We start from the raw sequence: 18,177 nt of genomic DNA, 5'->3' as shown, positions 1-18,177 counted from the left end.
GCACCCTTCCCTTGCCCCAGGTTGCCCGGCTGGCTAAACAAATGTTGCTGGTGGGAAAGAAAGGTCCCCTTCTGTGTTTTCATGAAGGATAAGTAACCTGTTCTCTACCAGCTATAAAAACACATGAGAGCCAGTCATTCCTGAACCTCCCCTGGCCCATTGCCTATCATCACAGACCTTTTCCTTCAGCAGCTGTAAAAACTGGATTCCTACTGGACATAAAACACTACTGTTAACCCATTCAAGTTGAAACTTCCAGACATTTCAAAAGGCCAACTGAGGATCCCTATTCAAATGCACTGATTGGATTAAACATGTGTCATGCTTTGCTAGATGCTTCTACTGCTTGAAGCGCCTCCCTTCCTCCTCCTAGCACCAGAGCCACCTGGTATCTGCATTGGCATGGTGCAGAATCCGGGTACTGTTTGAGTTTTTTGAACAAGCTTTCCGGCTATTTGGAGTGCAGCAGCCACTGTGGTTGATGCACAAAAGGTCCTGACTGTAGGGATGGAAAAATGTCTACACCAGGTGTGTCCAATCCCGGTCCTGGAGGGCCATTCCACTCCGGGTTTTACAGGTAAAACAAGATGATTTCAGGGTCTGGATGGAGGTGTAAACAATTTAGAACAGGGTTGGAACAAAGACCAGGAGTGGAAGGGCCAGCTTTGGCCAGCCCTGGTCTGTGCTGTTCCTCCCTGTCTTGGACAGAGACCTCCACACTATCTCAAAGGCTTGCAGCTCCAGCTCCAATCACTGTTTAGGATGAGCAGAGTATCCACATGTCAGGGTTCCCTTACACATGCCACTCTTCAGTTTTCTAGTCAGAACCACACATGCAGTATAAAGCTCTTTACACTTGGCAAGTCAATCTTGGCTTTGAAAAGCATCTACATCATAGCGGAATGCACCACAGTAGCATTCCCAGTTTATTTACTTCCAATTTCTTTTTTTGCAGACATTTGCGCTGGTTCAAAAGTCAATGTAGCCGCCTCGATATTAACTTTTTAAAAGTTGTTAATTTTCTGAATCTCTTGTTTCACGTGAATCAATCATCCCATAGACATCAGCACTGGATACCCTCTTGTGAAATTAATATCTACCGGACAGAGATGCTCTGGAGCCCATTGCTAAAGAAACTTTTTCCAAATCTGACACTCCGAGTTCCCTTGCCATCGGAGCTCCTGAGAGACTATCTCCACAAATCCGCTGGTTTTGCACATTGACAGAATCATGATGATTTTCTTTTCTAGTGTAAAGTTTGTATCTTTCCTTTTCTAAAGACAGTTCTAAACGCTCCATCAGAATGAGGTCAAATACGTTATTACACCTTCTTCAGTGTAATAACTGATTAGCATGCTGAAGAAGGTGCTAGCCGAAACGTTACTTCACACTCTTATAGTTGTATCCTTAAAATAAATAACTCCAGTTTTGAAACTTAGATCAGGGATGGCAACAGTCTGTCCCGGCTGTTTCATTAGATTTTTTGAACGAAGCAAATTAGGCCCAGGCAACTACCCTCCCAAACCATGCAGGAACTTCAAGACCATAGCAACACTTCCTGTGGGCACCCAGGCAAGATTCAGCAGGAGCAGGATTCGAGCCACACTGACACAGCCCGGCCCGCACTCCACACCGGTGTGCCTTTACCAGGTGAGTCACCAAGTTTTTAATTATCCTGTAAAAACATTTTGAACGGCCTCTCAATTCCTTGTGTACCTTATTAAGGGGTTCATTCTGAGTTACTGATTGGCTATCCCTACTCACATCACTTAAGGCTCTAGCACTTTGTTACCACCTTATTCTGAAAAACATATAGTTGCAGGACTGGGTGAAAGACTGCGTTCAGGGAGTGCACATAACTAGTGAAGTCAGTATCTTCTCACGATACTCATTTGCTGAACGACGGAAGGCTATATCTTGGTATAACAGCTTTCCTGCTCATTGAAGAGGTGGGGAACCTGCGAGTGAACTCTGGCCGTCGCCAGCTTCTTGGAATGCGTTATCCGTGTGCTGGTATTTTCAGCCACTGAAGCTGGCACAGACTGGGACTCTGGCTGACTGTCTGGTATCTAGTTGTGTGTAGACAGATCTTAGTTCTGTTGCCAGGTGGACAGACTACACTGCTGCCGGAATGTCAGGAAACTTCCTTTTCAGAAGAATCCAACAGTGAGAGAGGGAGGCAGGGAGGGGGGAGGGAGAAGGGAGGGAGGGAGGGAGGGAGGTAGGGGGGACAGGGGAGGGGGGAGGGAGGGAGGGAGAAGGGAGTCCCTATTGCTTTAGTTGGCTGTCAGTTACACAAGGCTTTTGCCAGCAGGTTGCTTGGTAACAGCGGTGGTTAAAACTGAGTGGCACAAGCAGCAAATGTTTTCAAATAGTTTTCGTCTGTTTCACCCAAAACTTCTTCAAAACTTCTTCAAAACGTACAAGAATGGTTCAGCTTCATTAGTGCACATCTATCTGCTGGAAGTTTTGCCTTTATATGTTTCAGTTTCATGGGACAATGGTGAAAATACTGTCCGTGACTGCTCCAGTCTACCTGGCTATTTCTACCTGTCTGAAGAACGTTGTATCTGCTTATTAAAGTAGTGAGTTTTCAGTTTATCAGTTACTTTTCTAGTGATTGATGACTATCCTGTTGGATCCTGATTCTCCTTGGATAGAGTTTGCTGTAGAGATTATAAGCTTCTACGGCTGCAAGTGAGTGTCGGACAGCAGGATACCTTGCTTGACCAAAAACCTTGTCCACTTTGACAATAGATCTTTATAGGACTGATATAACTGAGCCTCCACCCTTTAGTCTAACTAGACCGGAGTCACTACTGTGATTTCCAATGCACAGTATATTACAAAGATCCTTACAAAGAAGGGGCTTGTGTGCGGATTTGGACAGTTGTGGCTGATGGAGTGTCTACAGTTTAAAAAGGTTTGAGCAGCTACTGTCACACAGGGTTACAGTCACATTTTACACACGTTTGTGATCATCCTACTATGTTTATTTAGTTGTGGCCCTGTCTCATCGAAAAATATTACAGTATAGGTGCTCAAAGATTCAGAGAAAGGTCTTGGGCGACATCTTGTGGTGTGAGAAGGGTGTGCGCTGAGGGCCTTTTTAAAAAATACATAAATTAAATAATATTATTACAACCCATGAAGTACCAAATTATTTTTAATTTGAAAAAAAAAACTAAAACAGGCTTATTTACGTAATTTGATACTTTACATTTAGATTTAACGTTTACCGTTAGCAAAATTAGAGTAAGTTATAACAATCTAATTAAACATTTTCAATATCAGGTAGATGCTAGTTAAAAATGCTTAAAAAAATTACAAAGTAGCCTGTCCTCAAATGAGGACAATGGCACTTAATGGTTTAAAGAAAATATGAAGTGTGGGATAATACCTTTCGGATCATTTATCATGTGATAATTTAATAAGGTACTGGTGGTACAATATTCTTCAATTATATCATTTATTTTAGAAACCATAAACTCTACAAATGAATGAATAACAAAAAACAGGAAAAAATTGAAATTTCCCCTGGTGATGGATCAAGATTTTATGGCTGATATTTTTTTTGTCCCACATAGTTGAATAATTAATTTCGGGGGGACAGGGGTTCAAACCTTTAAACCCACCCCCTAGCTACGTCACTGATTTGAATGGTATAACGCTGCACCTGCACCTTATAATTTCGAAGCTCGCAGTGATAGCAAGGTTCATTATGAAGCTCAGCAGTGGTATAAATCAAGACAAGTTCAAATGCTCCAGTCTAAATTTCACGGAGCACATCTCAGATTCAGGAAGTTAATTGCTCCAGAACGCCATGGTGGAGAACGCACAGTTCACACACACTGGCTCTGTGTCCCAGTTAAAGGGAGCTGACCTTCCCGGCCTCCTCTAACTGCAGGTTCAGGTTGTCATGTCCATCTATGCTGCTTTCATCATCTCCTTCAGGTCTGTAACAACAGAAGAAAGATCGGACTCAGCGGTCACAGCGATTCTCAAATCACACAGCCCCATTATTCACTGGATAATGTGCAGCATCGGAAAGGGTTAAAAGCCACATGGATATGGAACCTATTGACCACATTACATAGAAACAATAAATTTACAATACTTTTTTGAAATGTTCACTTATTTAAGGTATATACTGACCCCTGGTGGACAACAGCATTTTTAATTTTTTTTTTTTTTGGTCTATGATTCAATAAGCCATGCAAGTTTATCTTTCCAATCGTAAACGTCAGTCTGATTATTAAACATCAGCTGACAGAGTTCAATGTGCAATGCTATAAAACATTCGAGCAATTCTGAACTTTAATCCACAGCCTCTTGTGTTTAAATGATAGTGTTTAATATTCTTACAGTTTGGTGTTCAAATCTATCATTTAAAGGGCTGCTGGCTGCATTTAAATCTGGCATGCTAATTGATTGAGCATTGGAGGGTTGCCCCTCCTGTCAATCTTACGTTTCTAAAGCTCATTAACTGTTACAGCACTGTGTGCATTCAGTGTTACAGCTGTGATCCCTCTGAACTGATGTGCTGCTTACTTATCGTTCTGGAAGAAGAGTCTCTTAACGATCAGCAGGGTGAAGACAATGAACAGGAACCCCACCACTGCAATGAGCCCCACTAACCAGGGCTGCAGAGTCTTCGTACCTGACGTGGATTCGCTCACTCTCCCAGCTGAAAGATATAGGAATACCATGAGGGTTAAAAGAGTGGCAATCGAGGCAGCATCGTAACTGCAGCCCAGGGGCAGACGCCCTGCATGTGTAGACTTGTATATATACAGTATCGCGTGTGGTGCTGGTGATTTCATTCACACGTCTGTGTTGAAGTCAGTGCATCACCGCATAGTATCTGCGCCCCCTCCCGCTGCCAGACAAGCTAGCCATGCGAGAATAAAAGGCTGTTTTGGCGAGCTGGCAGTCCCCAGGTTAGCTTAGTTCACTGGTGTTGTACACGCCCCAAGCAGCAGGTTGCTCTCCTGTTGTGTTAGTCTCACCGTTACAGCTCTGCCCATTTTTGCTTTTTTTTGTTTAGTTGTTTTGTTGTAAATAAAACGGCTAACTGCAATCTCTGGACTCCTGCTTCTGCTATTCCCACCGCTAGCCAGCCTGGGCCGCCACGCTACCCTTTCACAGGTAATGTAATGACAGCGGTGTCATTTTCACACAGACAAGTGTTCGATTCCAGTGGCTTGCAATGCATCGAGATTCTCTAACTAGTGAAAGATTTTGAAAAAAAGATCTGCATTAAAACATTTTTCGTTAAACATTTACTAAAACACTACTACGCTGTTTGTGATTTCTTTTTGTTTTCTTTTAAACATTTACAGCCGGAGTCATAGCGTGCATTTACTTGAGTCTGGGGCTTTCAAGTCCAAGGTTGAGTCAATACAGATCAGCAGCTGCTGTTGAAAACTCCAGTCTGGACAATGAAAACCGCTGAGGCTGCCCTAGCAAAACCTGGGAGGGAGGTCCTGCGGAACAGCTGCACTTACCTTGCTGGGCTGCAGCTGCTGAAACCAGGAGAAGGAAGCAGGCCAGGGAGCGAAGAGGAAGAACCATTTTGCTGCGTGTCTTAAGATACACTGGCAGGCAGGGCTCAGTGTTTTACCACATGAGATCCTCCGAGATCAAAGTACTACAGAGATAAACTGAGAAGTGACTAAGCTGGTGAAATATCTGCTTACGTAAGTTACATACGTTTGACTTTCTCTTCTGTGCATTTGAAAAAACAAAATGCAAACCTATTACCTTTTGGAAATCTTCCCAGTATAATTGAACCCTAGCGGCAGATACTGGACCCCGTTCATAAAAGTACTTTTTTTAAAGGAATGTTTTTAATCTTTCTAAACACAACAGTGGAAATGAACTTCAACCCAGGTTCATGAACTGCAAACATCAACTTCCAGCACTTTTACATTTCCACATTCACAGGAGTCTCTTATCTGACTCGTTATCTGTTGGAGTGTTAGTGTGCATGTTCACTGAGACTCTTTTCACGATATGTGTGGGACTTTTGCACTTACTGAGAACTGATTTGGATTTTGAAGAGCGCAGTCATTTTTTTTAAATAAAAAAAAAAAAAACTCGAATGATTTTTTTTATGAATATGGCCCAGCACATGTTATCTTCCTTGTTCTTCATTTTTTTAAAATAATAAAAAAAAAAAACTAGAATGATTTTTTTATGAATATGGCCCAGCACATGTTATCTTCCTTGTTCTTCATTTTTTTTAAATAATAAAAAAAAAAAAACTAGAATGATTTTTTTATGAATATGGCCCAGCACATGTTATCTTCCTTGTTCTTCATTTTTTTTTAAATAATAATAATAATAAACTTGAATGATTTTTTTATGAATATGGCCCAGCACATGTTATCTTCCTTGTTCTTCATTTTTTTTAAATAATAATAATAATAAACTTGAATGATTTTTTTATGAATATGGCCCAGCACATGTTATCTTCCTTGTTCTTCATTTTTTTAAAATAATAATAATAATAAACTCGAATGATTTTTTTTATGAATATGGCCCAGCACATGTTATCTTCCTTGTTCTTCTTTTTTTTTTTTTACTCACACACGGTCGAAGAAGAAGAAATAAACAGTATTTAGTTCCAAATGTATTTTATTAAGATGCAAATCGCTAAGCAACCATAATGTATTAAAGCTACACATTTGGTATTTAAACCTGATACTCCCTATTCTGGCTCTTTGTCATCATTAGTTTTTGTTGGGGGGGGGGGGGGGGGGGGGCGGTGATTAAGATCAATAATAATGAAAATACTTACAATATATATTTGTTACACAGTTATAAGAACGAATTCACTGTGAGATGTGTGCAATGGTATATCAGTTGTTAACATTTTGTGGTCCCGTCTGCATTGCTTAAGGTGGGTTCAAATAAAATATCAATTAAAAAAAATGTAATATTGTGTATATATATGTGTATATATATATGTATATATATATATATATATATATATATATATATATATATATATATATACAGGGTGATTAGAAAGTAAGTTTACCACATCAATGATATGGTGTGTTGATGTGTAAACTTACTTTCTGATTGCCCTGAATATATATATACATATATTGGATTATGTGTAATTATTAAATGTGCCTGACAACTTGAAGCATTAATAATATTTTAGCTAGAACACAGATGAATTATCCACAGGCTTCCCAAACATCACCCGCGGACCGGATCGCGAATGCCGTGGCTCCATATCTTCATATATCACCCGGATAATCGGGATTTCCTTATTCCTCTCAAAGTACAAACGCGCATCATCATCGGCGCCATCCCCGTCATTGCTTTTCAGCGTCCACTCCTCCCCGAACCTGTCACTGTTTCTTCTGATCGGTGTCTTTGTGTGATCTGGATCCGGTCCAAACAGCGTGTCTGTGGAACACAAGAAAATAACAAAACAACATGCCATTATTTATTGAGCTTTTTTACAAACTGAACCATAAAATCCACACCTCTTGGATGGATAGCGTGCTTTCCCCAGCTGCAGCCTGGCCCCTGATTTCTGTAATGGGTCTCCTTCTTGGGACTGATGAGTTAATAACTCTGATGTGAGTTTGGAAGACAAGCAGGTACTTGACTCTCAACTAGCGAGAGAGAGCTCTTGGGTTGAATGGTAAGACATCTTTTCAGAGGTTTGTGGTTGACATGTCTTTGTCAAGGGAACATGTGTTTGAAAACAAACAGTGGAGGCACCTATGATCTTTTGCTGCCATGGTAACTACACTCTATTTAAATCTATGAATGTGTTTGTGATGTCATTTATTACATAGGTAATGATGTAATGATCTATATTCCTTTCTATTGAAGCCTTCAGGCATCCTGGTGTTGAGTCTATTTATCCATTTATGTTCCTTTATTTTTCTGTCTGTGTGTGTGTGTGTGTGTGCGTGTGTGTGTGTGTGTGTGTGTGTGTTTGTGTGTGTGTGTGTGTATATATGTGTGTGTGTGTGTGTTTCATTAAAGTCATCTCTTTGAAAATATGCTCCTCTGTGTTGAAATGAAGGAGTGAGTTCTGTCACTGTGTTCCAGTGTTATTGGCAGCATACCTGCTCAGCTTAGCTTTTCGTTGCTGCTAATGGTCTCAAATCCAAGCCACTTAAATGTGGCTCTTCTAATCCACGGATAGACTCTTTTAATCTAGTTAAAACAACCTGTACAGTCACTACATGTGTCTGAAGAAAGCCAAGCTGCCAAGCCTGCTGAGGGTGTCCAGCGCAGCAGTACTGACAAACCCAGTAAACTCCAAACACACAATTCATCTATAGATTATAATTCGTTCTGCTCAGTCACCTTTTCCTAAAACTGAAAACGTAATTTAAAACAATTCAACAAAACAATTTGTGTTAGTAAATTCCACAGGTGGTTTCCCTCCAAACCATACAGCTAGACTGCGCTGTGAGATAATACATTGGGAGAGGGAGTCTCTTAATGTGCAGGCACAGGGACTGCAAAGACAAGCTGTAAATGATTTCTGTCACAACAGGAGGAATTCTCCACCTGAAAAATCACAAAAGCGCCAACTGTACTCCCAAACATAAAGGCTTTTTAATTACCTTGAAGTGCAATCGGTTCTGTGCACAGTGACATCCTCACAGCATTGAGAGAAAGTCCTGTCATTTAATAAGCATAGCACAGCCTATCAACAGAAGAGCACTGCAGTCTCTGAGGCAGCAGCCTGATAATCGACAGCTAGCAGTTCACTCACTCAGACATACCTGTTAAATCGTGTATAAGATCCTTGATTAGATGGCCGATAATGGCGTACAACACAGTAATGACGATCGCCGCAGCGATCACCAGGTAGGTGATATAATTGGGCAGGTAGATTGCGTCCCGAGAGGGGGGCTTGTAATCTTCAAATACAACCTTGTACTCTTCCGCTTCAGGGTCTAGTTCTTCGTCCATTCTTTATAAAAGACAGCTTGTCTGAGAAGTCTCTATCAGTCTTGTACGCGGATCGGATTTTTCACTTTTGAGATTTTTTTTTTTCAGTTGAATTTCCAAATGAAGTGTGCCTAATATAAAGGAATCCTTTTTGTCAGCTTTGAAAGTATTATTATTATTATTATTATTATTATTATTATTATTATTATTATTATTATTATTATTATTATTATTATTATTATTATTATTATTATTATTATTATTATTATTATTATTATTATTATTATTATTATTATTGCTATTGCATTAGCTGGTCTCACAAGCTGCCTCCCAGGATCTTGCTTCTCATAATTGTGACAGCTTGCTGAACTAAAGCTGCAAAAGGTCAAGCGACTTATCCAAGGTGAACCGGGATTGAAACCACAGTTATCTTAGGTCTATTGCTTTTACCACAGCAAGACCAACAGTAGATATTTTGACGAATGTACCCCCTGTCACTCCCTTAAGCCCTCATGAAACATACTTCACTCCTTCCTAGCACGCCTGTTTATCACCACTTTGAAAAGTTCCAGACAGGAAATAATCGGATTGGGGGGGGGGGGGGGGGGGGGGCAAGCTTCTGAAACTTTCGTTATTAATGCACTAAATAGCACTACAAATAAAAGCACAGGCTTTACATTTTAAAAAATACATACAACAATACAAAACGAGTCTTGCGTTGCGATTTAAACATAGACAGACTCTGAGTTCCTGATAGACCTTGGAAGGGAGTTCCACAGACCAGGAGCAAAAGGTCCAGAGGTCAACATGTATTTGGCTGTACAGTATTGAAATGTTCTGACATAGAGTATAAACTGTTCATGTAAGTAAAACTGTTTAAGAAAGTTTACATCTTTCTTAAACATTACAATGTGTTCTACATGTGCGGTGTCTCAGACTCTCAAAGTGTGGAAAATAAATGTTATTATTGGAATCAACGCAATACCTATCAGCGATGGCCAGAAGTTTTGCATCACCTAGAATTTTAGCATTTAGATTTTTTATTTAAAAAGCACCTTGTTTTATCAACACTTGTTATTTTGCGCTATGCAGTGGGTTTCTAAAGATAGCTGCAGACAGACACGCAAACATCCTGCTTTAGTGAAGCCTTAATGCAACTAAAAATACATGTTTCTACTGCTGCCTGTAAATATAACTGTAGGTATTATTTCATATATTTAAACAGTATACAACATATTTGGTAGTCATCAGAACCAAGCAGCAATCCACAACAGCTTGCTGTGAGCCATACCGTGTTTAATAGAAAAATAAACGCGTTACTGTAACTAGAAAGGCATTATACAGCCCTGCTGTAGTATTTGTTACTCTGTGCAGAACACCAGGTTTCATAGAAACTATTCAATGTGACTCGGCAAAACAGTTCATTATGATTCAATAAATGCAGTGTTCAAATGGAGGTCTTCAAAAATAACTACTACCATATTTCCCAAAATATCACTCCCCCCACCCCCCCACGCTTGCCCATATCCTAAAGCCACGTTACCTTCAAATTGTGGAAGCATCACTTTGCCTTCGGAAGAATTTTGCTGTACTTGAAGCCAACAGCAACCAGTTTCCCATCCATGCTGTTTCCTTTTCTCACAAGGATTTTCCAGATTGATCAGAGGATATAATGTTCAATTTTGAGGTTTCATAAGGTTAGCCCCCACCCCACCTCAAACCTGCCCCCCCAGAAAAACAAACAACAAAAAAACAACCGCTGTAAATAGTGCCGGCTAAACTAACAAGCTAAGAGAGAACTGGAAAGCAATTCAACTTGTTCCTGACATCACGGTCATTTCTTTTGAATAGATTAGGCAGGATTGACTGTTGACGGCTCTGGCTTTTTTAGAATGATCCCCACTATGAATTTCCAGTACATCAGGGTCATTGTGGTGTTGAGAACACATATAGACAGCATTGCTAACTCCACTCCTTCCATTGCTGCAGTCAGGTGAGTTTTGCTTATTTCTGTGAGGCACCTGAACTGTTACCTCCCTGCAGATTAATCAGACTCTTCAAAGCCCTGCTAATGCCTAACTCCCAAAGAATTACAGTGATCGTTATATTGCTGACCGGTCTGCTCCTAATCTTCCTCGGGACTCAGGCGTCACCCTGTCTGCAACATTTGTACAGAACTGATACACGTGTCATATAATGATTTAATTCACATTAAGACTGTCCTACAGAAAGAAAAGACGGTCATTTGAGGTGAAGGCTGCAGCTTAAGCCAGCAATGTACTGATGCTGATGGGGAATTATTTTATTTTTTTGGTGACACTCCTAAATTAAGAAGCGAGTAAATATGTGCTCCAATTCCCAACTCCAAGCCTGACCCCAGCTCACCAGAGAAAGTTAAAGGTGGTGTCCCTTGCATAGGTTTACTACAGTAAATTTGCAGTTTTCCAGTGCTTTTCCTGGTTAGGCTATGCATTTACCCTAGTTTATCATGGTTTTTATATATATATATATATATATATATATATATATATATATATATATATATATATATATTTAATATGCCATACCTCTGTAGGCTTTACAATGCTTATGCTGTACTATGGTTTCATATAGTAAACAGTGCCATCTCGTGGGCAAATGCTGTAACTGTGGCAAGGATCTGAGATACAGTGATGCCAGAATATATATATATATATATATATATATATATATATATATATATATATATATATATATATATATATATATAGTGTTATAAGGGGTTGTGCATTCACTGTACTGAAACTCTGATAAAGACACTGATAGTTTAGGTTATTCTACAGCAGCATTGCAAGGTAGTTCACTGACTTCAGCCCTCTTTTGTACTGTACATTAAAGCAGTAGGTGATCAAAGAAACTCAGAACAACATTTAGTTCCGAAATGTATTTATTAGAATGCCTTAAAATTAGCTTTTCATCTTTCATTTGTGCCCACTAACCCTACTCTTGTTGAGTAAGACCTGCTTTTTATAATGTTATTTTTTATAAACTGAAGATCATACTTCTAGCCACCTGTCTTCGTACCATCTTACTGCCCTCAAACGTCATATCATTTATTATTTTAATATTGAAAATAGCAGGACTTCTGCGACCTTTGCCATTTTTGCATAGTCCAGAGACACTTTACCTTGTAACTGCTGGACACTTTGTCTTGAGAAGAACAGGGTGTGTTTGATTCCAACCGCAGACCGTTTTTGTGATCCATCCAGCTTTCTCTATCTCAGTTTTCCTGGTCTTTAAATCTTCATGATAGACAACCACCAACAAATAAAAAACACAAAATGGGTGCAATTGCTCAAAGTCCAATATTTTGGATTACTGGACATCCGTTACGATCGAGACAAAAAAAATGCAAGAAAAAATGGTTTCTCTAGGCGAAGGATTCTAATAAATAAAACACCGGTGCCCACAGGTCTCTTTTAGGGGCTGCTATCAGCATACAGCCCGCACATTAACTGCAGCAGCTGTGGACTGTACATAACTAGTTAGAAGCACTGAGAGCAAGGCTTGCTAGTCTATTGGCATATTTCAGATGTTTGGGGGTTTTTTTTTAAGCTGGGTTAGGTTTTTTCTCCTCCTCAACCTTTCCTCCTTTCGAAATGACTTCTGCCAGGATGAATGACCAGTACGTGATGGTCATGGTTATGTTTACCACGCAAATTCCAAGCATGATCGGATGCATTGTTCTGTTGATTATGTTTTCAGATCCGCTACACTCTCTCTCTCTCTCTCTGTCTCAGTAGAGGTTTGTTGAATGCTGCACAGCTTATTCGTAGACTTCTCGTTATGGTTAATACTTTCTGCTCATGATCCTCTATCCCTCCCTGCTCCTAATCCCGCTCTGTTGGCTGGCTGTCTGTTTCTATTTATTAAATGCATTGCTGATATGGTTATAACACAGGCAAAGAGAAATGATCGTATCCTTAAGGCCTGGCCACACGAGCAACTTCTGTTGATGGCAGCAAGAGTGAGAACATTTCAACAGAAACTTTCAGATCTCACAGTCTGGCAAGTGCCTTCGTAAGTGTATTGCTGACAAAGATGCCATCCATGAAAAGGTTTTGATAAACGGCGAAATTATTTGAGAAGTTTGCAGCTATTCTTTTCTCCACTTCCTCTCCCCTTCAGGGGTCGATGACAGAAATTGTCAGAATTGACAGAAATTGTCAGAAATGACTCCTAATGAGAAAGCTCTCTTCAGGTTAAGATGCTTTATCTCATAAATGATATTCTACATGAATCATTCTAATGCTTGTTACTGCACATAATGAACAAGCAGCGAGTAGGAGTCTGCAGTCACATGGTGCCTCCTACTTCATGTACTGCTCTGCTGTAAACACTGCCTCTTCCACAGCAGCACTGCAAAGTGGGCTACTCTGTAACCAACCCGTACAAAAGCAGGTAACCTAATCTTACAAATAAAAAATACACTGCCAATGTTTTCACTCTAAACGCACTGTGGATTCACAAACTCATTTCTATGTTCCTCCTCTTGGCACAGGGCTTAAAGAATTGAGAGGGAGACAGCTTAATGGCGTCACATGGTAAGACTGAAGAAGATATGTTCACCGCCCACCATCTTTTATTTAACACTGGCTTAATCCCATATGAAGTACATGTGCATTCAAGATGCAATCACTTCTGGTGGTCAGGTGGGCATTATCGGATAGAGCTATGATGTATAATGAACTACAAGAAAGCATGGGAAAATGAATGAAACAAAATCTGACTAATTACATACATATATATATATATAGAGCAAGGCTACATATATGCCTTTTTTATCCCCACCAATTCTTTTTAACATAGAACCAACAACAGTTAGATTTCACCCATCTGTAACAACAGACCTGCTGTGTGGCAGTATAATTATTTATCTTGATTTTACTATCTGCTGCATACTTATATTGTTTATAAATAAATTACTCTTATTTTTTAAATGTAAAAAACAGACAGAATGAAAAAAAAAAGGCAGAAAGAATTTGGGCCTCATAGCTGTAGTGCGAATTCGTGTTAGCTAGATTGAAACTGTTACGGAACAGGAGATCAGTGTGCAATCAAAAACTTCCGTGTCAGTCAGTCATTTCATGATTGCGCCCCCTGCAGTTTGAGTATCCCGTCTGCATACTGGAACTGGTCGCTGTTCTCATACTCGTGCATGTCGAGGGCCACCTCACAGCTCTCCTGCACCACCCTCTCCTCATCACCCAGGAAGGTGCGCAGTGCTTGCAGACAGGACTCCTTTCCGATGGAGCCCAGCGCCTCCGCGCACTCGTGCCTCACCATGGCGTTCTCCTCCTGCCTGGCCAGAGCCGCGCTCAGCTGGGGCACACTGGCCTCGTGCTGCATCTGCCCCAGGACGTAACCGATCTCGTGGCGGAACAGGGCGCTGCCACACTGCAGACCTTAAAGGAAAAGGTTAAACATCAACTCCTGTGTGTCTCCCATTGTTGGCTGATTGATTTGTAGTGGAACTGAACCCCTGTCCTATATCCTGGTAGATACAGACTGCATCTCCCTGGCTTGTTTCACTCACAATGGGCAAAACAGCACATCAGACAGACTTTGATAAGAGGGCTAACATCATTTTTTTTGCATTTGTGTGTTGAATTACAGTGCAATGCTTACACTTCTTAAAAATAAACTATTGCTATTACAGTCTGTGTTCTTTGCAAGCAAAAAAAAAATTAAATACAAAATGTGATCCAACACAACAAATCAAAAAATTAATTTCCAAAAAAAAAAAAAAAGGTAACGTTATCACTGCCATCCCTTTGCTTCTGCTGAATATCTTTTGGCTTTATGCTTATTTTTTTGGTAGTTTAATTTGGCATATGCAGATATTTCAGAGACACTAAAAAAGTGCTGCTGATTCCTGTTCCTAATAACAGTTCAAAATTGGCGTACAGCAGCTGACAATCCTACCATGTGATGTACAGCAAAGACACCAGGATGCAGCAGTTTATATAGCATGGTCTGTATTTGGAATATTTACAAAACCAAAAGATTCATTAAAGCATTAGTTAGCAATTCTTTAAGCAGTAAATGCAAGCAGTTAAAGCTTGTCGTTGTACCATCTGCCAGGGAGAGCACAGCCTCCTCTGTGCCCAGGTTCCGGAGGGCGAACATGGCGCGGTAGCGCTCAAAGAGAGGCAGGTCCTCGCCCAGGAGCCTGGCTCTCAGTTTCTGGACGTCCTTCTCCTGGGCTGGCGGTGCGGGGTCCACAGATAAATAGGGGTTCTCATCTCCACACTGCTCCGAAGCGCTGCTCAGCCATTCAATTCTACTCAGCGCCAACTGACAGGTCTCAGCAACCTCGAGGGAGGAGGAACAACAACAACTCTTTAGCACCTTCGCCTACAAGCACTTCAATCACAAAAATACACCGTCCCTTTTCTATGGTGCTGTTCAATCAACGATAATTAAACTAAGTTAACTAAACCAGTTAAAAAGGGGTTTGAAACAAACACTTTCTTGAAATGCGCTTTAAACTTCCCTAGACGTTCTGAATACACTAGACTGATCAAAAAAAAAAAATCTTAATCTCCGTTGAATACGGACTGTATCTCTGGTAAATGTATGGACCCCCCCTCCCAATCCCAGTAAGAATATGAAAAAGCAATATCCTAACCTCTATCACCGGATCCTCAGAGTAACGCTTCAGTACATCCACCACTTTGGGGTTTCCGATGGCTCCTAACGCTTCCCCTAAAAGAACAAAAACATTTTCAAAGTTATAAATACACTGTCAGTGGCTTCCTTGATTTCCAATTGAATGCTGGTGGCTGTTTTAACAGGGTTGTCTGTCTAAAACCAAGCAACAATTATCTGCGAAGCCTCCGGCAACTACATACCAGAACAAGTGGTGTGGAGATTAACGATGGCAAGCAATAAAGCTACAAGGATCAGTGTGTTGGAAAGTAACAGTTCCTGGTGAAGGGGAAGATGTAAAAGTAAGGATAAAGCCGAGGGAACACAAAGTCACTTTGTGGCTTGGAACGTGGTTCTGGAGTCTAGGTTTCAGGCCCCTGCATGGCACACCAGTGGAGACTTGGGGTTTGATAAAGCAAAGTTACCTCAAACTAGGTCTCCCGGTGGTCTCCTGAAACGTTCGTGAAAAAGTGGCTTTGTGTTCCCTCAGCTTTAGTCCAAGAGGTCATAGAGCTACACGCACCTGCTTCGTGTCTAACCATTGGCTCTTGGTTTGTATCTTCAAGCACTTTGATCAGCACTGGAATTGCATATTCATCCTGCATCTGCCCCAAGCAGAAAGCCAGCTCATGTTTCAGGAGAGCAGAGTCGTCACTGAACGCCTGGCTTATCCAGTCTATGGCTGCCTTGCCCCCGAGGTTCCTCAGGGTGAAGAGAGCCCGAAAACGAGCTTTCAGAGACTGCTTCGCGTCCACCAGCGTTTTGCCAACGGCTTCAATTTCCTTGTCACTAGTCATTTGCGTTTGTGTTGTGCGGTTCGTTTAACTCCTCTCAACTATTTGGTACGTGTCTTTTTTTTCATGAAAACAGAAGCAGATATTCAGTCTGCAAAGGAAGCAAAAGACATTTAGCACCATAAACATTTTAAAGGAAGCTCAAATCAATGTGGGGGTTGATAAATGCGTTTATTTTATTGAAAAACGAATTTGGTGTTACTGTTGTGTTTGCAAACTTAGTACTCTCCTAAGAATATAAATACAGCCATATATGTCGTGTATATATATGGCTGTATTTATATATGGTTATTTTCACGATAAAGAATTTTGTCATTTCGTTTAGATAGTAATTTATCTTTAAGAAAACATATACAGCTAAAGAATATTTAGCATGCACATTTTATTTTCCTTGATATCGGTATCGCCATCTCATTCAATACAGCCATCAGGGTTATGGAAACTTTAATGATCGGTTTGATCATAGTTGAAATGGTTTTGGAATATAAGATAACTTTCACAAGACAGAATAACTTATTTATAAACGGTTTCAGACGTGTATACAAGAGGTGAATAAGTATTATACAGCTGTCGTTAAAAGCTAAATATGAATAACATTTCCAATTTGAAACGAATAATTAAAATGAATCGACTTACACTTAATAGCACACATGCAACCCACGGTTCACAGCCATCTTTACTAACACGCAGCCGGTACAGGATCAACCATTCCACGAAGAGGGGGAAACAGAGACAAATCGCCGTTTGGGTTTTATTTTAATGCCACCTCAGAAACGTGTGTGAATCCATGCGTACGATATACAAACAACATAGATCAGTGTATAGTATATTGTTGATTGTGCTTTTTGATTGATGAAATTCCTATTTTTCTTCACCCCCGCGCATTTGGTTTAGTCTCATGGGGTCTTTGCAGAAGTGCGTTCTACGTATTCGTACTATGCGTTCCATTCATGTGGCGCAAGAACACGTAAAACGTGGCGTAACCTAACATTGCTATAATTGAAATAATAATAAAAAATGCGTACTGCAGACTAAAAATCTTTTTTTTCTTATCCTTTTCGCATCCTTTCCTTCCCCTTTTTTATACCAGGTTTTAAATTAAATTGTATATTTTTTTTCCATTGCTGAGTTGTATAAATCTTAGAGATTGGAGTTAAATTTAGATTTATGAAATAACAATAATGAACTGTGCGTCTTTGTTGGTGAGCATATTATCGCCCCAAACAGTGACATGGTCACGGATATTGGGGTGGAGCACGTTTCGGCAGAAATGCAGGTGCTCCACAAAATCAATGTTTTAAGGATAGAACGGCAGGTGCGTTGATTGCTTCACTGAGACCCCCTTACTGACAAATATCAGTGAAAACTGAATAATAATCCTGATTAGTTAATCATCTTGAAATAAATGTATGCAAAACAGTTTAGTGAGGAATTGCAGTGGCACCTAGTTGTGTGTTATTGTTTATTGTCATTATTTTTATTTAGCAGACGTTTTTATCCAAAGCGACTTACAGAGACTTGGGGGTGAACTATGCATCACCACAACGGCTGTGATCCCAGCTCAGCCACTGACTCACTCACTGTGTGCGACACTGAGTGAGTCACTTACAATAGGACCTCGTTTGTTTTACGTCTCATCTGAAGGACGGAGCACAAAGAGGTTAAATGACTTGCTCAGGGTCACACGCAGTGAGTCAGTGGCTGAGCTGGGATTGAACCTGTCAAGACCCTTTCTTTAACCACTTGACCACCACGT

At 40.4% G+C, this 18,177-nt stretch overlaps 3 protein-coding genes and 1 long non-coding RNA gene across 5 annotated transcripts; 1 reads left to right on the top strand and 3 right to left on the bottom strand.

The window, feature by feature from the left end:
• Window positions 1-3,148: 3,148 nt before the first annotated feature.
• LOC117966153 (small integral membrane protein 24-like) lies at window positions 3,149-5,965 on the bottom strand. The gene is made up of 3 exons (XM_034911642.2): window positions 5,508-5,965; window positions 4,552-4,687; window positions 3,149-3,956 (listed from the first exon to the last, which is right to left on the bottom strand). The coding sequence occupies exons 1-3, from the start codon at window positions 5,572-5,574 to the stop codon at window positions 3,869-3,871; spliced, it is 291 nt and encodes a 96-aa protein (XP_034767533.1). The 5' UTR covers window positions 5,575-5,965; the 3' UTR covers window positions 3,149-3,868.
• Window positions 4,905-6,777, top strand: LOC131721035 (uncharacterized). The gene is made up of 2 exons (XR_009319826.1): window positions 4,905-5,148; window positions 5,343-6,777. It is a non-coding gene; the product is annotated as an uncharacterized LOC131721035 (long non-coding RNA).
• A 226-nt stretch (window positions 6,778-7,003) lies between these two features.
• LOC117966186 (small integral membrane protein 44-like) lies at window positions 7,004-11,654 on the bottom strand. 2 transcript variants are annotated; one of them, XR_004661640.2, is made up of 2 exons: window positions 10,481-11,654; window positions 7,004-7,425 (listed from the first exon to the last, which is right to left on the bottom strand). XR_004661640.2 is itself a non-coding variant. In XM_059013978.1 (2 exons), exons 1-2 carry the CDS (start codon window positions 8,956-8,958, stop codon window positions 7,175-7,177), a joined length of 441 nt encoding a protein of 146 aa, XP_058869961.1. In that variant the 5' UTR covers window positions 8,959-9,008; the 3' UTR covers window positions 7,006-7,174. The 2 variants fall into 2 exon arrangements, 1 of the variants encoding a protein (XP_058869961.1); XM_059013978.1 differs by lacking the exon at window positions 10,481-11,654 and adding an exon at window positions 8,769-9,008 and having other exon boundaries at window positions 7,006-7,425.
• An 855-nt stretch (window positions 11,655-12,509) lies between these two features.
• Window positions 12,510-17,358, bottom strand: LOC117401250 (deoxyhypusine hydroxylase). Its single transcript, XM_034001806.3, has 5 exons — window positions 17,058-17,358; window positions 16,151-16,512; window positions 15,608-15,684; window positions 15,051-15,291; window positions 12,510-14,381 (listed from the first exon to the last, which is right to left on the bottom strand). The coding sequence occupies exons 2-5, from the start codon at window positions 16,422-16,424 to the stop codon at window positions 14,062-14,064; spliced, it is 912 nt and encodes a 303-aa protein (XP_033857697.3). The 5' UTR covers window positions 16,425-16,512; window positions 17,058-17,358; the 3' UTR covers window positions 12,510-14,061.
• Between the last annotated feature and the right edge of the window lie 819 nt (window positions 17,359-18,177).

The sequence above is a fragment of the Acipenser ruthenus genome, chromosome 47 (assembly GCF_902713425.1).
Source record: "Acipenser ruthenus chromosome 47, fAciRut3.2 maternal haplotype, whole genome shotgun sequence".
NCBI classification, from domain to species: Eukaryota; Metazoa; Chordata; class Actinopteri; order Acipenseriformes; family Acipenseridae; genus Acipenser; species Acipenser ruthenus.
Note: the sequence above shows the minus strand (reverse complement) of the source record. Positions and strands in the feature narration are given on the sequence as shown.

Coding starts and splice junctions, on each gene's coding strand:
- LOC117966153 (XM_034911642.2), bottom strand. CDS start 5,574: ATGGTTCTTCCTCTTCGCTCCCTGGCCTGCTTCCTTCTCCTGGTTTCA. Junction 4,688..5,507: donor AGCAGCTGCAGCCCAGCAAG/GTAAGTGCAGCT, acceptor TATATCTTTCAG/CTGGGAGAGTGAGCGAATCC. Junction 3,957..4,551: donor CTCTTCTTCCAGAACGATAA/GTAAGCAGCACA, acceptor CTGTTGTTACAG/ACCTGAAGGAGATGATGAAA.
- LOC117966186 (XM_059013978.1), bottom strand. CDS start 8,958: ATGGACGAAGAACTAGACCCTGAAGCGGAAGAGTACAAGGTTGTATTT. Junction 7,426..8,768: donor TCTTATACACGATTTAACAG/GTATGTCTGAGT, acceptor TGTGTTCCACAG/ACACGCTGTTTGGACCGGAT.
- LOC117401250 (XM_034001806.3), bottom strand. CDS start 16,424: ATGACTAGTGACAAGGAAATTGAAGCCGTTGGCAAAACGCTGGTGGAC. Junction 15,292..15,607: donor CTGAGGATCCGGTGATAGAG/GTTAGGATATTG, acceptor TCCTCCCTCGAG/GTTGCTGAGACCTGTCAGTT. Junction 14,382..15,050: donor TGTGCTCTCCCTGGCAGATG/GTACAACGACAA, acceptor TTTTCCTTTAAG/GTCTGCAGTGTGGCAGCGCC.